At 40.8% G+C, this 16,101-nt stretch overlaps 1 protein-coding gene across 5 annotated transcripts in view; it reads right to left on the bottom strand.

The window, feature by feature from the left end:
• Positions 1–12,843: 12,843 nt before the first annotated feature.
• Positions 12,844–16,101, bottom strand: part of LOC124049001 (ankyrin-1-like) — an 82,989-nt gene continuing 79,731 nt past the window's right edge. For all 5 annotated transcript variants that reach the window (XM_046370265.1, XM_046370262.1, XM_046370263.1 and 2 more), the window contains 4 exons: positions 15,735–15,891; positions 15,270–15,356; positions 14,998–15,089; positions 12,844–14,586 (listed from right to left, as the gene is read on the bottom strand). In XM_046370265.1, the coding sequence (XP_046226221.1) occupies positions 15,021–15,089; positions 15,270–15,356; positions 15,735–15,891 (313 nt within the window). In that variant the 3' untranslated portion in view covers positions 12,844–14,586; positions 14,998–15,020. The remainder of the gene's footprint in view (positions 14,587–14,997; positions 15,090–15,269; positions 15,357–15,734; positions 15,892–16,101) is intronic.

Below are 16,101 nucleotides of genomic sequence, written 5' to 3' on the forward strand. Positions count from 1 at the left end.
CGAAAAGGATCAAGAGAATTACTCGAAAGGATTTTAAACTGAGATCTCATGACTGCATACATGTATTATGCATAAGGTCTCATGATTGAGACAATAGCAGATACAAGGACAATTGTCATTGTCAATGCTGACCCCTAGAGCGCTTTAATTCCACTGTGAGACTTGGTAATCATATGGTTTTTAAAAAAGAGTACATATTCATGCAAGAAGTATTATTTCATAAAGGACTAAATATCTGTAAAATGTCAAATGAACCTTTTGTTTAATAAATCCTCAATTTATTTCAGTCTGCATCTATGGTTTTCACAGGGCTTGTATTTTTTAACAACATGGGATATTTGTGAAAGTTGCATACTAATAATATTAAATCAATAGCGGAGAGATTGTATGTACATTTTTTGTCTTCCTGAGCGATTAGAATTATGACTGCACATAATAATGCAGCACTTCAATAATGCAGTCTTCATTCATTTCAGTATGCTGTGCCGTTTCCAAAAAGACATGAGTTTAAACATGAGTCCCTCTTTCATTGTCATCTTCAAGGCTGCAGATCCAGCAGATCCATCAAATGGCTAAATGTCCATTTCAAAAACAAGATGAAAGCAAAAGCATGATGAAAAGACTCATCACAAATGACACAATATCTCATACATCCTTGAGCACACACACACTCACACCTACCTGTAGACTCTTACATGCGCTGTTGTCCGCTGGGGATTGTGGTTGTTGGGGTTCTGTTTGGGGTGGGCTGTGTCAGTCGTAGTGTTGTTTGAGATGGGTATGGTTACCCCTGGAATATCGGGAAGACAGGGAGGGGTGCATGTCAGAGGGGAGGTTTGACACTCCAGGAGGAACTTCCCGGTCGTAGATCATTTGTGTACCTGACTGGGTTTGGTGGAGGTCGATCGACAGTGAGAGAGATCACAAACAGGGTTCTGTGTTTCACGTCATGGCAGCAGTGTACCTGTGAATGTGTTACTGACCCACATTGGATCTCTGTCAGGCTACAACAACCAGTCACCATTTATCTGTTCAGCTTGTGGCCAGATGAGTTAAGTGCCAACATTCCCACAACCTGCTAATGAAAGGGGATTGGTTAGAGACCATGCTCTGAGCTATATTCTTTATATCTGTTGTCTTTCACCTTGAAATAGTGCCTTAAACAGGACACAGAAACTTGTAATGGTTCACAGAGAAAGGTTTTAGCACTTTGAGTGTTTGTTTGGTAGACAAGTGCTTGACAGTAAGCTAAACATATTTCCATAGTGTGTCAATGGCAGTGGAAGAAAATATATAAATAGGATAGAAGTTTAGAGTGATAAACAAGGTGCTAATTAAGCATGCATAACATTGCATTACATTTTTTGAAGAAAATGTCTGAAGGGTACATGTTGACACAGATTATAGGCCTACATTATCATTGGCCTATGCCTACTCATGAGGTGATGAAGAAGATCCGAACATAATGTTAAATTAGGCCTATTAATATAATAATGATTATTCTTATAATAACATTGGTGTATTTAATATTATTATGATTGAGTTTCACATACCTCAGATCAAATCCAATTGTATTTGTCACATGCACTGAATACAACACCTTACCGTTAAATGCTTACTTACAAGCCCTTAACTAAAACTGCAGTTTTGTCAAAAAGAGTTAAGAAAATATTAAATCAAGTTAAAAAATAAAATAAAAACACAATAAAATGACAATAATGACGCTTTATGCTCCGGTACCGATTGCCGTACGGTAGCAGAGAGAACAGTCTAGGACTTGGGTGACTAGAGTCTTTGAACATTTTTGGGGCCTTCCTCTGACACCACATAGTATAGGTCCTGGATGGCAGGAAGCTTGGACTGGGCTGTACGCACTACCCTCTGTATCGCCGTATGGTCTGATGCCGAGCAGTTGCCATACCAGGCAGTGATGCAACCGGTCAGGATGCTCTCGATAGTGCAGCTGTAGAACTTTTTGAGGATCTGGGGACCCATGCCAAATCTTTTCAGTCCCCTGAGGGGGAAAAGGCTTTGTCGTGCCCTCTTCATGACTTTCTTGGTGTGTTTGGACCATGATAGTTTGTTGGTGGTGGACACCATGGAAATTGAAACTCTCAACATGCTCCACTACAGCCCCGTTGATGTGAATGGCCCTCTTTTACCTGTGGTCCACAATCATCTCCTTTGTCTTGCTCACGTTGAGGGAAAGGTTGTTGTCCTGGCACCACACTGCCAGGTCTCTGACCTCCTCCCTATAGGCTGTCTCATCGTTGTCGGTGAGGAGGCCTACCACCGCTTTGTCGTCAGCAAACTTATTGATGGTGTTGGAGTCATGCTTGGCCCTGCAGTCGTGGGTGAACAGGGAGTACAATAGAGGACTCCTGAGGGGCCCCCGTGTTGAGGATTAGCGTGGCAGATGTGCTGTTGCTTACCCTTACCATGTCCAGGATCGAGTTGCAGAGGAAGGTGTTTAGTCCCAGGATTCTTAGTTAGTGATGAGCTTTGTGGGCACTATGGTGTTGAACGCTGAACTGTAGTCAATGAACAGCAATCTCACATAGGCGTTCCTTTTGTCCAGGTGGAAAAGGGCAGTGTGGAGTACGATTGCTTCATCTGTAGTGTGCAAATTGGAGTGGGTCTAGGGGTCATACTAAAGAGTGTCCTTCCTGGTGTTGTAGAATACTCTTGATGTATTCTTGATGGTGACACTGTGGGTGATAGGGATTCCCCAACTAGTAGTCTAACTCCCAGTACCTGACGACATCCTTAGAACTATAAAGACAAACTACTAAACCATGCACTTCGTAAACAAGATCAAACTAGGCCTATAGCTGCTGACAGACGGCGAGAAAAATGTGCATCTAAATGTCCCCGTTTTTCTTGACATTCAATCGTTTATGATCTGTCGTAACTGCTTGCCCTCCACGTGCCCCCAATACCCAAACAGCAAGTGGCGCTCCTCAAAAAAATACTGCCAGGAGTGCCAGCTTTGATTGGCTGAAATACTGGAGATGTGATTCATGTGTAAACCAAAGAAGGGAGAGGTTACAGCAAGTTGTAGTTTTATTGAATCCTCTAACTGTCACACCCTGATCTGTTTCACCTGTCTTTATTATTTTCTCCACCCCCTCCAGGTGTCACTTGTTTTCCCCAGTGTATTTATTTGACCATTCTGCCTGCCTTGACCTCGAGCCTGTCTGCCACTCTGTACCTCCTGGACTCTGAACTGGTTTTGACCTTTTGCCTGTCCACGACCATTCTCTTACCTACTCCTTTTTTGGATTATTAAACATCTTAGACTCTAACCATCTGCCTCCTGTGTCTACATCTGGGTCTCATCTTGTGTCATGATACTAACACCCATGTAGAGGAATATAAAATAGCCTAGATAACTATGTAAACTGGAAAAAGGAAGATATCAATATCCCTGTGGGAGTACATGTATAGCCTATGTAGGGCTATACATAGTCTTTGAAACAAGAATAACATATACTCTCTGCCTGATAAATGTTTTGCACCAATGTAATTACCTTTATACCAGTGGAGGCCATCCTTCTCAGTGAATTTTTTACATTTTTAATTGTACAACATTTAAAAAGTTGTCCTTTTTAGATAAAACTATCTTAAATATAATCACATCACCCAATAATTGATTAAGACACACTATTTTGCAATGAAGGTCTACAGTAGCCTCAACAGTACTCTGTAAGGTAGCACCTGGTGTAGTCAGAGGACAGCTAGCTTCCGTCCTCCTCTGGGTACATTGACTTCAATACAAAACCTAGGAGGCTCATGGTTCTCACCCACTTCCTTCGACTTAATTAACACAGTAATTATGACAACTTCCGGAGGACATCTCCAACCTATTAGAGCTCTTGCAGAACGAACTGACATGTTGTCCACCCAATCAATGGATCAGAGAATGAATCTAGTACTGAAAGCATAAGCTACCACTAGCTAGCACTGCAGTGCATAACATCTGGTGAGTAGTTAACTGAAAGAGAGAGAAGGACAATAGTTAAGCAGTTCTGGACAAATTAATTTCTTCCTTAATGAAGGAAAAGCAAGAGAGAGATGAGAGAGAGGGATTCCATCATGTTTTTCACTTACTTAGCTAGCAAATGCAGCTAGCTATTTTGGGCCTACTCAAACACCCTGCTCAAATACAGGGATACTATGTTAGCTAGCTGGCTATGACTATCCAAAACAACACTGGAAATATCAAGGTAAGCTCAAGGTAAGCTTTTGGTTTGACCAATTTATTGCCACCGGGGCCCGCCGGTGTAAGTGCCAAACTGCTTACTGACTGTACACTGTAATGTTACTGCATGATTGTAGCGGATTTACTAACTCGTTAGTTCTATTAGCTATGTTGACTATGACTTTACTTTAGCTAATATGGTGACAACGATGTAGGCTGTGTGTACCGGTTATGATATGGTTTGGCTTGGAAAGTTTGTTTTCGCCTGGTCACATACATCTGATGTGTTGTGCATTGAAGTCCACAAGCGAAAGGAAAAGGTGAGAGGAGGAGAGAAGAAATCAAATGTGCCTGCTATGAAAGTGTACTGTGTTTACACAGGATCAGGAGTGTATTCATTCCGCCGATTCTGATGAAAAATGTTTCTGATACGGAAGTAAATGGAACAAAACGGGGATAAAGAACACCTGAAATTGTCGAATATAAATGCTCGTTTATAAATGTTGGACTAACGATTACACCCTATATCAGCTAGATGCAGGCAAGAGTGTGCAAGGCGGTATTGAATGTGTCACTATCTGTGCATGTGTCACTGCTTGTCACCTAAAATCTTTCTCTCGACCGGTGTGCACCTACGTTGTAAACTTTCATTCATAGGCAAGGTTGTGGCAACCTCATGATGGGTATAAGGAAAATTAGAGTATCATGCAGTAGCATAAACCTATCACTGTTACATTGAACTGGGTGAATAGAAAATGAATGACAGTCATCCAATATCCTGTAAAAGAAATACGGCCATGCTCATGAAAAAAATAAATTGTCCTCCCTCATCTTAAACGGCACCACTGCTTTATACTGTACACATGCCCATAGAGTTACATTTCCAAACGTACAACAATTTACATTTGATTCTCAAACACATCAGTGTGTAAGACAACACATCAGTTGTGTTCACATCTTTCTTTATTAATTTCTGTAAATGGTTGGAGCTGGTGTACATGGTAGACCATCTACACCAGGGATCATCAAATAGGATACAGCCGCGGACCAATTTCTTCTTGAGCGGATGGTCAAGGAGCCAGAACATATTAAAACATCATTTGTAGACCGCAAATTGACCGCAAGAAGCCCAAACAGATTGATTAAAACATAATAATTTCAAACCTTGCTTACATTTGTATATGATCACATATACAGTACCAGTCAAACGTTTGGACACAACTACTCATTCCAGGGTTTTTCTTTATTTTTACTGTTATTCTACAATGTAGAAAATAGTACAAATAAAGAAAAACCCTTGAATGAGTAGTTGTGTCCAAACATTTAACTGGTACTGTATCTCTATTATGTGTGGGAATACTTTGGAACATATTTGCAAAATTAAAATCACTTGGAGCTGAATTGCTGGTGTTTTTACACGTTTATGTCCAACAAAAAAATTCAACGTGTTTGGGCTCAGAAAACTGTGTGTGTGTGTGGGGGAGCAAATAAAATCACCCGCAGGCCACAAGTTGGGGAACCCTGATCTATACATATCTTTGTGTCAGAATGAATCTGATTGAAACAAAGGTTTGTATACATATTCATGTTTTCCCCCTCTCCATGACAATAAAAAAGAAAAGTAAACAAGTTGAAATACCCACAAAGCCTCTACAGTCCCCATGATGTGGGCGTTTGCCTATAGTCTAGTTAATATGCTTAAAGAACATCTATAACAACTCTATAAGGGTGCATAGCATTCTAATTCAATATATTTTGTAATATACTTTCATAAAAACATTTTCTGTGCATGTGTGCAGTTGCATTCCTTAGTAGAGAGTAATATGATATTGTGTTAATATTGTCATGTATCCATTCTAAAGGAGTATAGGTGATCTCTATTCTTTGCAACAGTTAACAGTTAACCCTCCCATCAACCTCTTGAACACAGCAAGCACACGCACACGCACACACACAGGTGGAGTCTACAGTTCTCACAGTGCAAAGTGTTGTGGACCGGCTCAGTTTGATATTGGAAATTTAAAAATCAAAAACCTCTAAGCCAACACACAGTTACCCTTAATGTGAGACTCATCAAACATGCTGAACATCAACTTTAAATATATTTCAGACTGTGGTCTCTATATTTCATCCATATCTGTTCTCAGTGTCTTGTTGTGGAAAATCTGATTGATACATTGATTGACTTATCCATTGCTGATTGAGAGTTTCACTTGTATTCATCATCAGCCTATTCAGACCCAAAGCAGCAACAGAAGTCAATCATCTCCACTGTTGTTTAAACAGAAAAATGACCTGGAGAGTGGAGGCTCACCTTTAACCCATTACATCTCTCTCTCTCACACACACACACACACACACACACACACACACACACACACACACACACACACACACACACACACACACACACACACACACACACACACACACACACACACACACACACACACACACACACACACACACACACACACACACACACACACACACACACACACACACACACACACACACACACACACACACACACACACACACACACACACACACACACACACACACACACACACACACACACACACACACACACACAGGGACAGCTGGGATCATGTTAGAACTGAAACCTGAGTTGAATAAGAGTGAACGATAAGTTATATGTGATATATGTGGCAGATGAGGTTTCAATGTGCACTGATTGGCAGGTCTGTGATGTGTTACTAATCTACTCACTCAGTCATTCATGTGACAAAAAAAAGAACTGTACTATGAAGCAAAGATCAATTATATAAATAATGATAGTAAAATACCTTGGAGCACCTAAAATGAAATTTGGGCAAAACTGCGAACTCGACAACATCATTCATTGAATCAGATGGCTCATGCATCACAAAAGCCACTGATATCGCCAACTACTTTAATTATTTTTTCATTGGCAAGATTAGCCAACTTAAGCCTGACATGCCAAAAACAAATTCTGAACCTACACATCCATGCATAACTGACCAAGCATTGTAATTTCAAATTCCGTAAAGTGAATGTGGAAGAGATGAAAACATTATTGTTGTCTATCAAAAATGACAAGCTACCTGGGTCTGACAAAATTGTATGGACAATTACTGAGGATGATAGTGGATGACATTGCTACTCCTATTTTCCATCTCTTCAATCTAAGCCAACAAAAAAGTGAAGAAAAAGTAATTCCGCTACCCAAGAATAGCAAAGTACCCTTTAATGGATCAAATAGCCGACCAAACAGCCTATTACCGACCCTTTGTAAACTTTTGAAAAAAATAGTGTTTGACCAGATACAATGCTATTTCACAGTAACAACAGATTTTCAGCATGCTTATAGAGAAGGGCATAAGGGCATTCAACATGTACGACACTTACACAGATGTCGCTATCAACAAGGCAGGTCCTACAGGCTACAGTTTTGTCGCACCTGGACTACTGTACAGTCGTGTGGTCAGGTGCCACAAAGAGGGACATGCCACCAGAGGCAGAACAGACTATGGGAGGTGAACAGTACTACATAGTGTCAGTCCTACTTGGAACTCTATTCTACAAGTAACTCGTGCATGCAGTAAAATCTGATTTTAAAAAATGGAAAACTGGAACAGCAGGGACTGTGAAGAGACACACACACATAACATATGCACTATACACACATGTACACATTGATTTTGTGTTGAAGATATGTGGTAGTACAGTAGTGGCTTGAGGGCACACACTTAATGTGTTGAGAAATATGTTGTGAAATGTAATGTAATAATATTAATTGTATATAACTGCCTTCATTTTGCTGGACTCCAGGAAGAGTAGCTGCTACCTTGGCAGCAGCTAATGGGGATCCACAATAAATAGAAATACCAAATTCAGTGTATTATTTTTACTCCAGCTACAGTGGTTATGATACATATAATATTTTTCTCAGTAAATGAGTGCTACCAGGAGAGATTCATTCCCAAGATGCAATGGATGAAGTTAGCATATCCTGGATAATATCTGCTACGTTAAGTGCTGGACCAAACCATTTTCTGATTCAGAGGGGTTGGGTTAAATGCGGAAGACACATTTCAATTGAATGCATTCAGTTGTACAACTGACTTGGTATCCCCCTTTCCTTTTCCTTTCCCATTTCCTAAAGTATTCCCCTTTCCACCCATACAATCGTTATGTAGTCTGTGATACCTCTTTACGACACGAGGTGGGAGTGCCACCACACTAATACATCAACATCAATGCAACTAAGGAGATACCGTTGTTGAATGACATTGGTGAATACATTGAAAGGATCACATTTGTGAGGGGAAAACCATTTGCATACAGTCTTGGATTGTGCCTTTTGTATACATGCAAGAGAGAGAAATGCTTTTAATGCTACCATAATGTGCATATACAGAAAACCCACCCAACCACCATACGCATACTGTATATACAGTACCAGTCAAAAAGTTTGGACACACCTACTCATTTAATGGTTTATCTGTATTTTTTTTATTTATCTTTATTGTAGAATAATAGACTATGAAATAACACTTTGGAATTATGTAGTAACCAAAACATAAAAGTAGCCACCCTTTGACTTGATGACAGCTTTGCACACCCTTGGCGTTCTCTGAAACCAGCTTCATGAGGTAGTCACCTGGAATGAATTTCAATTAACAAGTGCACCTTGTTAAAAGTTAATTTGTGAAATGTCTTTCCTTCTTAATGCATTTGAGCCAATCCGTTGTGTTGTGACAAGATAGGGGTGGTAAACAGAAGATAGCCCTATTTGGTAAAAGACCAAGTCCATATTATGGCAAGAACAGGTCAAATAAGCAAGGAGAAACGACAGTCCATTGTTACTTTAAGACATGAAGGTCAGTCAATACGGAAAATCTCAAGAACTTCAAGTGCAGTCGCAAAAACCATCAAGCGCAAATCTGGCTCTCATGAGGACTGCCAGAGGAAAGGAAGACACAGAGTTACCTCTGCTGCAGAGGACATGTTCATTAGAGTTACCAGCCTCAGAAATTGCAGCCCAAATAAATGATTCACAGAATTCAAGTAACAGACACATCTCAACATCTACTGTTCAGAGGAGGCTGCGTGAATCAGGCCTTTATGGTTGAATTGCTGCAAAGAAACCACTACTAAAAGGGAACCAATAAGAAGAAGATATTTTCTTGGGCCAAGAAACACGAGCAATGGACATTCGACTGGTGGAAATCTGTCCTTTGGTCTGATTAGTCTAAATTTGAGATTTTTGGTTCCATCCGTCATGTTTTTGTTAGAAGCAGAGTAGGTTAACGGATGATCTCCGCGTGTGTAGTTCCCACCATGAAGCATGGAGGAGGAGGTGTGATGGTGCTTTGCTGGTGACACTGTCTGAGATTGATTTAGAATTCGAAGCACACTTAACCAGCATGGCTACCACAGCATTCTGCAGCAATATGCCATCCCATCTGGTCACCGTTAGTGGGACTATCATTTTTTTTTACAGAAAAAGGACCCAGCACACCTCCAGGCTGTGTAAGGGCTATTTGACCAAGAAGGAGAGGGATGTAGTGCTGCATCAGATTACCTGGCCTCCACAATCAGCTGAACTCAACCCAATTGAGATGGTTTGGGTTGAGTTGGACCGCAGTGTGAAGGAAAACCAGCCAACAAGTGCTCAGCATATGTGGGAACTCCTTCAAGACTGTTGGAAAAGCATTCCAGGTGAAGCAGGTTGAGAGAATGTCAAGAGTGTGCAAAGCTTTCATCAAGGCAAAGGGTGGCTACTTTGAAGAATGTAAAATCAAAAATATATTTTTATTTGTTGAACACTTTGGTTACTACATGATTCTATATGTGTTATTTCATAGTTTTGATGTCTTCACTATTATTCTACAATGTAAAAACTAGTACAAATAAAGAAAAACCCTTGAATGAGTAGACGTTTTCAAAATGACTGGTACACACACACACACACACACACACACACACACACACACACACACACACACACACACACACACACACACACACACACACACACACACACACACACACACACACACACACACACACACACACACACACACACACACACATACACGCACACACACACAGTATACTGTATATACAGTTGAAGTCGAAAGTTTACATACACCTTAGACAAATACAATTAAACTCTGTTTTTCACAATTACATTTACATTTAAGTCATTTAGCAGACGCTCTTATCCAGAGCGACTTACAAATTGGTGCATTCACCTTATGACATCCAATTCCTGACATTTAATCCTATCAAAATACCCTGTCTTAGGTCAGTTAGGATCACCACTTTATTTTAAGAATGTGAAATGTCAGAATATTAGTAGAGAGAATGATTTATTTCATCACATTCCCAGTGGGTCAGAAGTTTACATACACTCAATTAGTATTTGGTAGCATTGCCTTTACATTTTTTTACTTGGGTCAAACATTTCGGGTAGCCTTCCACTAGCTTCCCACAATAAGTTGGGTGAATTTTGGCCCATTCCTCCTGACAGAGCTGGTGTAACTGAGTCAGGTGTGTAGGCCTCCTTGCTCACACATGCTTTTTTAGTTCTGCCCACATATTTTCTATAAGATTGAGGTCAGGGCTTTGTGATGGCCACTTCAATACCTTGACTTTGGTGTCCTTAACTTCTCTAGGGTAAGGTGCAGCATTCTGAATTTTGGATGAAAAGCATGCCCAAATTAAACTGCCTGCTACTCGGGCCCAGAAAATATGATATGCATATAGATTTGGATAGAAAACACGCTATATTTTCCAAAACTGTTAAAATAGTGTCTGTGAGTATAACAGAACTGATTTGACAGGCAAAAACCTGAGAAAAATCCATTCAGGAAGTAGTTTTTTGTTTGTTGGTTTTGTAGTTTTCTATTCAATGCCATTACAGTATCCATTGACTTAGGACTTGCAGTTCCTATGCCTTCCACTAGATGTCAACAGTCTTTAGAAATGGTTTCAGGCTTGTATTCTGAAAAATGAGGGAGTAAGAACAGTCTGAATGAGTGGACCCTGCCGTGTCACGGAGCTTTTTCATGCGCGCTACCAGAGAGAGTGCATTTATTGTTTACCTTTTATATTGACAACGTTATTGTCTGGTTGAAATATTATCGATTATTTAGGCTAAAAACAACCTGAGGATTGAATATAAACATCATTTGACATGTTTCTATGAACTTTACGGATACAATTTTGATTTTTGGTCTACCTGTTTTGACTGCATTTGAGCCTGTGGATTACTGAAGAAAACATGCGAACAAAACAGAGGTTTTTGGATATAAAGAGACTTTATCGAACAAAAGGAACATTTATTGAGTAAATTAATGTCTTCTGAGTGCAACCATATGAAGATCATCAAAGGTAAGGGATTAATTTTATCTCTATTTCTGACTTGGGTAACTCTTCTACTTGGCTGGTTACTGTTTGTAATGATTTGTCTGCTGGGATATGTTCTCAAATAATCCGAAGGTATGCTTTCACCGTAAAGCATTTTAAAAATCTGATACCGTGGTTGAATTCACAAGAAGTTCATCTTTAAACCTATGTAAAATATGTTTTGTTTTCTGAATTTTTACAATGAGTATTTCTGTATTTGAATTTGGCACTCTGCAATCTCACTGGGTGTTGGTCAGGTGGGACGCACATACCCTAGAGAGGTTAAGCCATTTTGCCACAACTTTGGAAGTATGCTTGGTCTCATTGTACATTTGGAAGACCCATTTTGCAGCCAAGCTTTAACTTGCTGACTGATGTCTTGAGATGTTTCTTCAATGTATCCACATAATTATCCTCCCTCATGATGCCATCTATTTTGTGAAGTGCACCAGTCCCTCCTGCAGCAAAGCACCCCCACAACATGATGCTGCCACCCCCTTGCTTCACGGTTGGGATGGTCTTCTTAGGCTTACAAGCCTCCCCCTTTTTCCTCCAAACATAACAATGGTCTGTTCTATGTTTGTTTCATCAGACCAGAGGACATTTCTCCAAAAAGTACGATCTTTGTCCCCATGTGCAGTAGCAAACCGTAGTCTGGCTTTTTATGGCGGTTTTGGAGCAGTGACTTCTTCCTTACTGAGCGGCTTTTCAGGTTATGTTGATATAGGACTCGTTTTACTGTGGATATAGATACTTTTGTACCTTTTTCCTCCAGCATATTTACAAGGTCCTTTGCTGTTGTTCTGGGATTGATTTGCAATTTTTGTGCCAAAGTACGTTCATCTCTAGCAGACACAATGCGTCTCCTTCCTGAGCGGTATGACGGCTGCGTGGTTCCATGGTGTTTATACTTGCGTACTATTGTTTGTACAAATGGACATGGTACCTTCAGATGTTTGGAAATTGCTCCCAAGGATGAACCAGACTTGTGGAGGTCTACAATTTGTTTTCTGAGGTTTTGGCTGATTTCTTTCGATTTTCCCATGATGTCAAGCAAAGAGGCATTGAAGGCATTTGAAGGTAGGCCTTAAAATACATCCACAGGTACACCTCCAATTGACTCAAATGACGTTAATTAGCCTATCAGAAGCTTCTAAATTTTCTGGAATTTTCGAAGTTGTTTAAAGGCACAGTCAACTTAGTGTATATACATTTCTGGCCCACTGGAATTGTGATACAGTGAATTATAAGTGAAATAATCTACAAGAAATGTGTGGAGTGGTTGAAAAACAAGTTAATGATTTCAACCTAAGTGTATGCAAACTTCCAACTTCAACTTTATATATCCCTCTGTGTTCTCCTTGTGGGATATTATTGCTGTTGCAGATACCAAAGTACATCATCTGAGCCTGACCTGGCTTCTCATAACAACTAGGGAACAATAGATCAATTACTGTATGTGCATGTGTGTATTAGTGATATGTGCGAGTGTGTATAATGGTGTATAATAATGTGTGTGTTTGTATGTATGCATGTATGAGGTGTGTGTGTGTGTAAGTTCACAGTACAAGGTACATGGGCTCAGGGGTCAGTGTTAAGTTGAGCGGTCACAGTGCTATCTGTCAGTATGTCCTTACTTGATTAGCTACGCCAGTCTCTAGAATCTCATCTAAACTTCCACATATACCTCCATCTCGTTCCCATAAATATGATTATCCACACTGTTCATTCTGCCCCTATCTTCTTCACCCCCTAAAACCGAAAGTGCAATCTAATGTGAACCATAAAAGAACGAAGCCATGAGGTGCTACAGCCAAAGCAAACAGAGAGGATGAGAGAAAGAGAGAGAGAGAGAGCAAAGGTTGAAGCTGATAGGCTAGAGACAAGTTGGAGCTACAGGAGTTGATGGAGAGGAGTGTGGTGTCAACGTATCGGAGGCGAGGGTGGTATGAGGGGAAGGGCACATCATGCTACTGTAAATCAGGGATGTGTTGGGTAAGAATCTTAGAGTCCACTGGCTGCCACACAATGCTATCAATCAACTAACCATATCTGAAGAAAAAAAACTTTGTCTGAGTAAAACAGGGGGAGAAAGTGATTCCCTATCAAAGTTAGACAAAATGGAACTGGGGTTGACAACACTCAAGAAACACAAGAAGCGCATTCACAAAGGAAAGACGGCACAAGCAGACAGACGCTCACAAGCAGGGGAGAACAGTGGTTTTCTCATTCCCACACTGAGCACGCCGTGACATCACAGGAGCACCGACCAACCAGGACAATTCTCAGTGCCAAGCCTGAAGCGAGAGAACACGAGCAGTAAAGGTACACACACAGACACACATCCACAAAGCATAGAGAATATATCACATAGAATAACAGGGAAACAGGGTCCAAGTGAATGAAGCATTGGTAGGCTCAGCATTGGCTTCGCTGCATCGTACCAATCAGTTGTGGGAAAAAAATACTTCACTTTTTTGGCTGTAGTGTTACCAGACTCAACTTGCTGACACAAACCACTCCCTTTTGGGGGAAAAGGTATCCTTAAACTCACCCCTGACCCAGTCCTGGGTCGGCCGTGTACCTTGTACCCCTTCAGTTTGTAGATAATGACAGTTCAAAGGTCATGCACCATCAGTCAATCATGCGGTTACAGTTGACAGGAAGCACTTTTTTGTTGCATTTTTTGGGGTTGGATTTTGTCATGTTTTTCATAGAAAAAAAAATCATGCTCTACTCTAGTTTAGTATCTTTTTCTTTAAAAAAATGTTACAAAACTACAAGTAGATCTCTGTCTCTTTTCCTCTTGCTGTGGAACTCCAGGGTCGTTCTGCAGATGGTTTTGTGTTTGTATTTGTTGATTGCAGATCTTAGTCTTTCTATCAGTCTTCATTCCCTCTTCTCTCCTCTCAATATTTTCCTCATTTCCCTCTGTTACCTGACTTTGTGTTTGTGGAGGGTAGTTTGGCAGTGGATGTCGGGTCCTAGGGGACAGGAAAAAAAACAGAATTCAGTAAAAAGGGATTTTTTTTTTAACGACTACAATCTCGTCACAGTTAAAGAGATGGACAGAGGTATCCAGACAAAATGATGAAGTAACAAGTAACTGATGAAATAAAAAATGAACAACACCTAAAGATAACAAGTGATGTATTCTCATTCAGAAGTGGTGGAATATTATGTACACATACATGCTCTAATGAGAGCTGTCGGACAAAGATTCTTTCATCTTTCACTTTGTAACATTATTTCAAAAGAGTAGTGTGCAGGGGTTGTCATTTACATTAGCCAGTTTAACTTCAACCCTCTCTGGTTGACCTGGGTCTGATAGACACTAACTAAAAGCATCTATCCAAGCACTGGAATATATACATGAGAGCTTATGTGTTCCGTACCTTGAGGACTGGGTATGTGTGTTTCAGTGTTTTACTCTCCGCAGACTGGTGCGCTTCACTGACTGAGCACCCTTCCTCACATCCACCCCCACCTATAGTACAGCAGGGAGGGGGGGAGCAGGGTAGGAGAAAATACACAGAGGAGTTAACACTGATCTATGTGATGTGTATTTGCAAGCATGTGTGTTTCTGTATGTATGTTTGTATGTGTCTATTTGTGAGTGTGTGAATCTACTTGTTGGAAATAGTTGTGCAGAAGAAGACAAACCAACATTTCTAGCGACGACTTTTCCATGTTCGTCCAGAAACTGCTCCTCAGCCAGAAACTCAACAGCACAGTCCTCTTTATCAACATTAATCTGTGTCAAAACATCAGGATATAACACATTAAATTACCAAATGACATTAGGAAACAGGGTTACAAACCACACAACACAACTTTATCCTATTAACCCTATTTCAGGTCATGATGTAGCATAACATCATAAAAATATTGATGGTTGGAATTTTGATGATTGAAACCAAATTAAAAGATTGTCCTATCTATCGCAGGCATGGACAGGAAGTCCCTCCTCCAGGCACATGACGCAGCAGGTGGTCAGTCGGCGTGACAACCTGACCTGGCCCCGCCTCCACTCATGCTCCCAGGCCCCGCCTCCTGATGAAAGTAGCCCAGCCCCTTGTCAAAGGGCTGCGTGCCAAACAGTTGCCTGCACAGCATGCCCCATGTCACACACCGGCGTTAAGATAGCCTCCTGGGCTTCGCGTGACCCTGGTAACAATATCAGCGTCTCCACACTCTGCCGGGGCAGCCTGGGTGTCTGCAACCCCGCCCAGCCATGCAGGGAGTCCTTGTCGGGTAGGTATGGCTGGAATGCACTTCCTCCCAACACCCTGAGAGAGAGGGGGAGACAGGGACAGAGAGACGGAGTGGACAGAGGAGCAGAGTCAGAGTGACAGAGACAGAGGTGCGAGTAGGAAAGAGAACAAGACAAACAGACAAAATACACGAAAAAAGAATGCCATAATGTATTCATGGAATTGAGTATTGAGTATGGATTCAGTACACACATAGAGATCAGGACTGTCTGAATAGACCAGTCT

Source organism: Oncorhynchus gorbuscha, linkage group LG11 (genome assembly GCF_021184085.1).
Source record: "Oncorhynchus gorbuscha isolate QuinsamMale2020 ecotype Even-year linkage group LG11, OgorEven_v1.0, whole genome shotgun sequence".
NCBI lineage: Eukaryota > Metazoa > Chordata > Actinopteri > Salmoniformes > Salmonidae > Oncorhynchus > Oncorhynchus gorbuscha.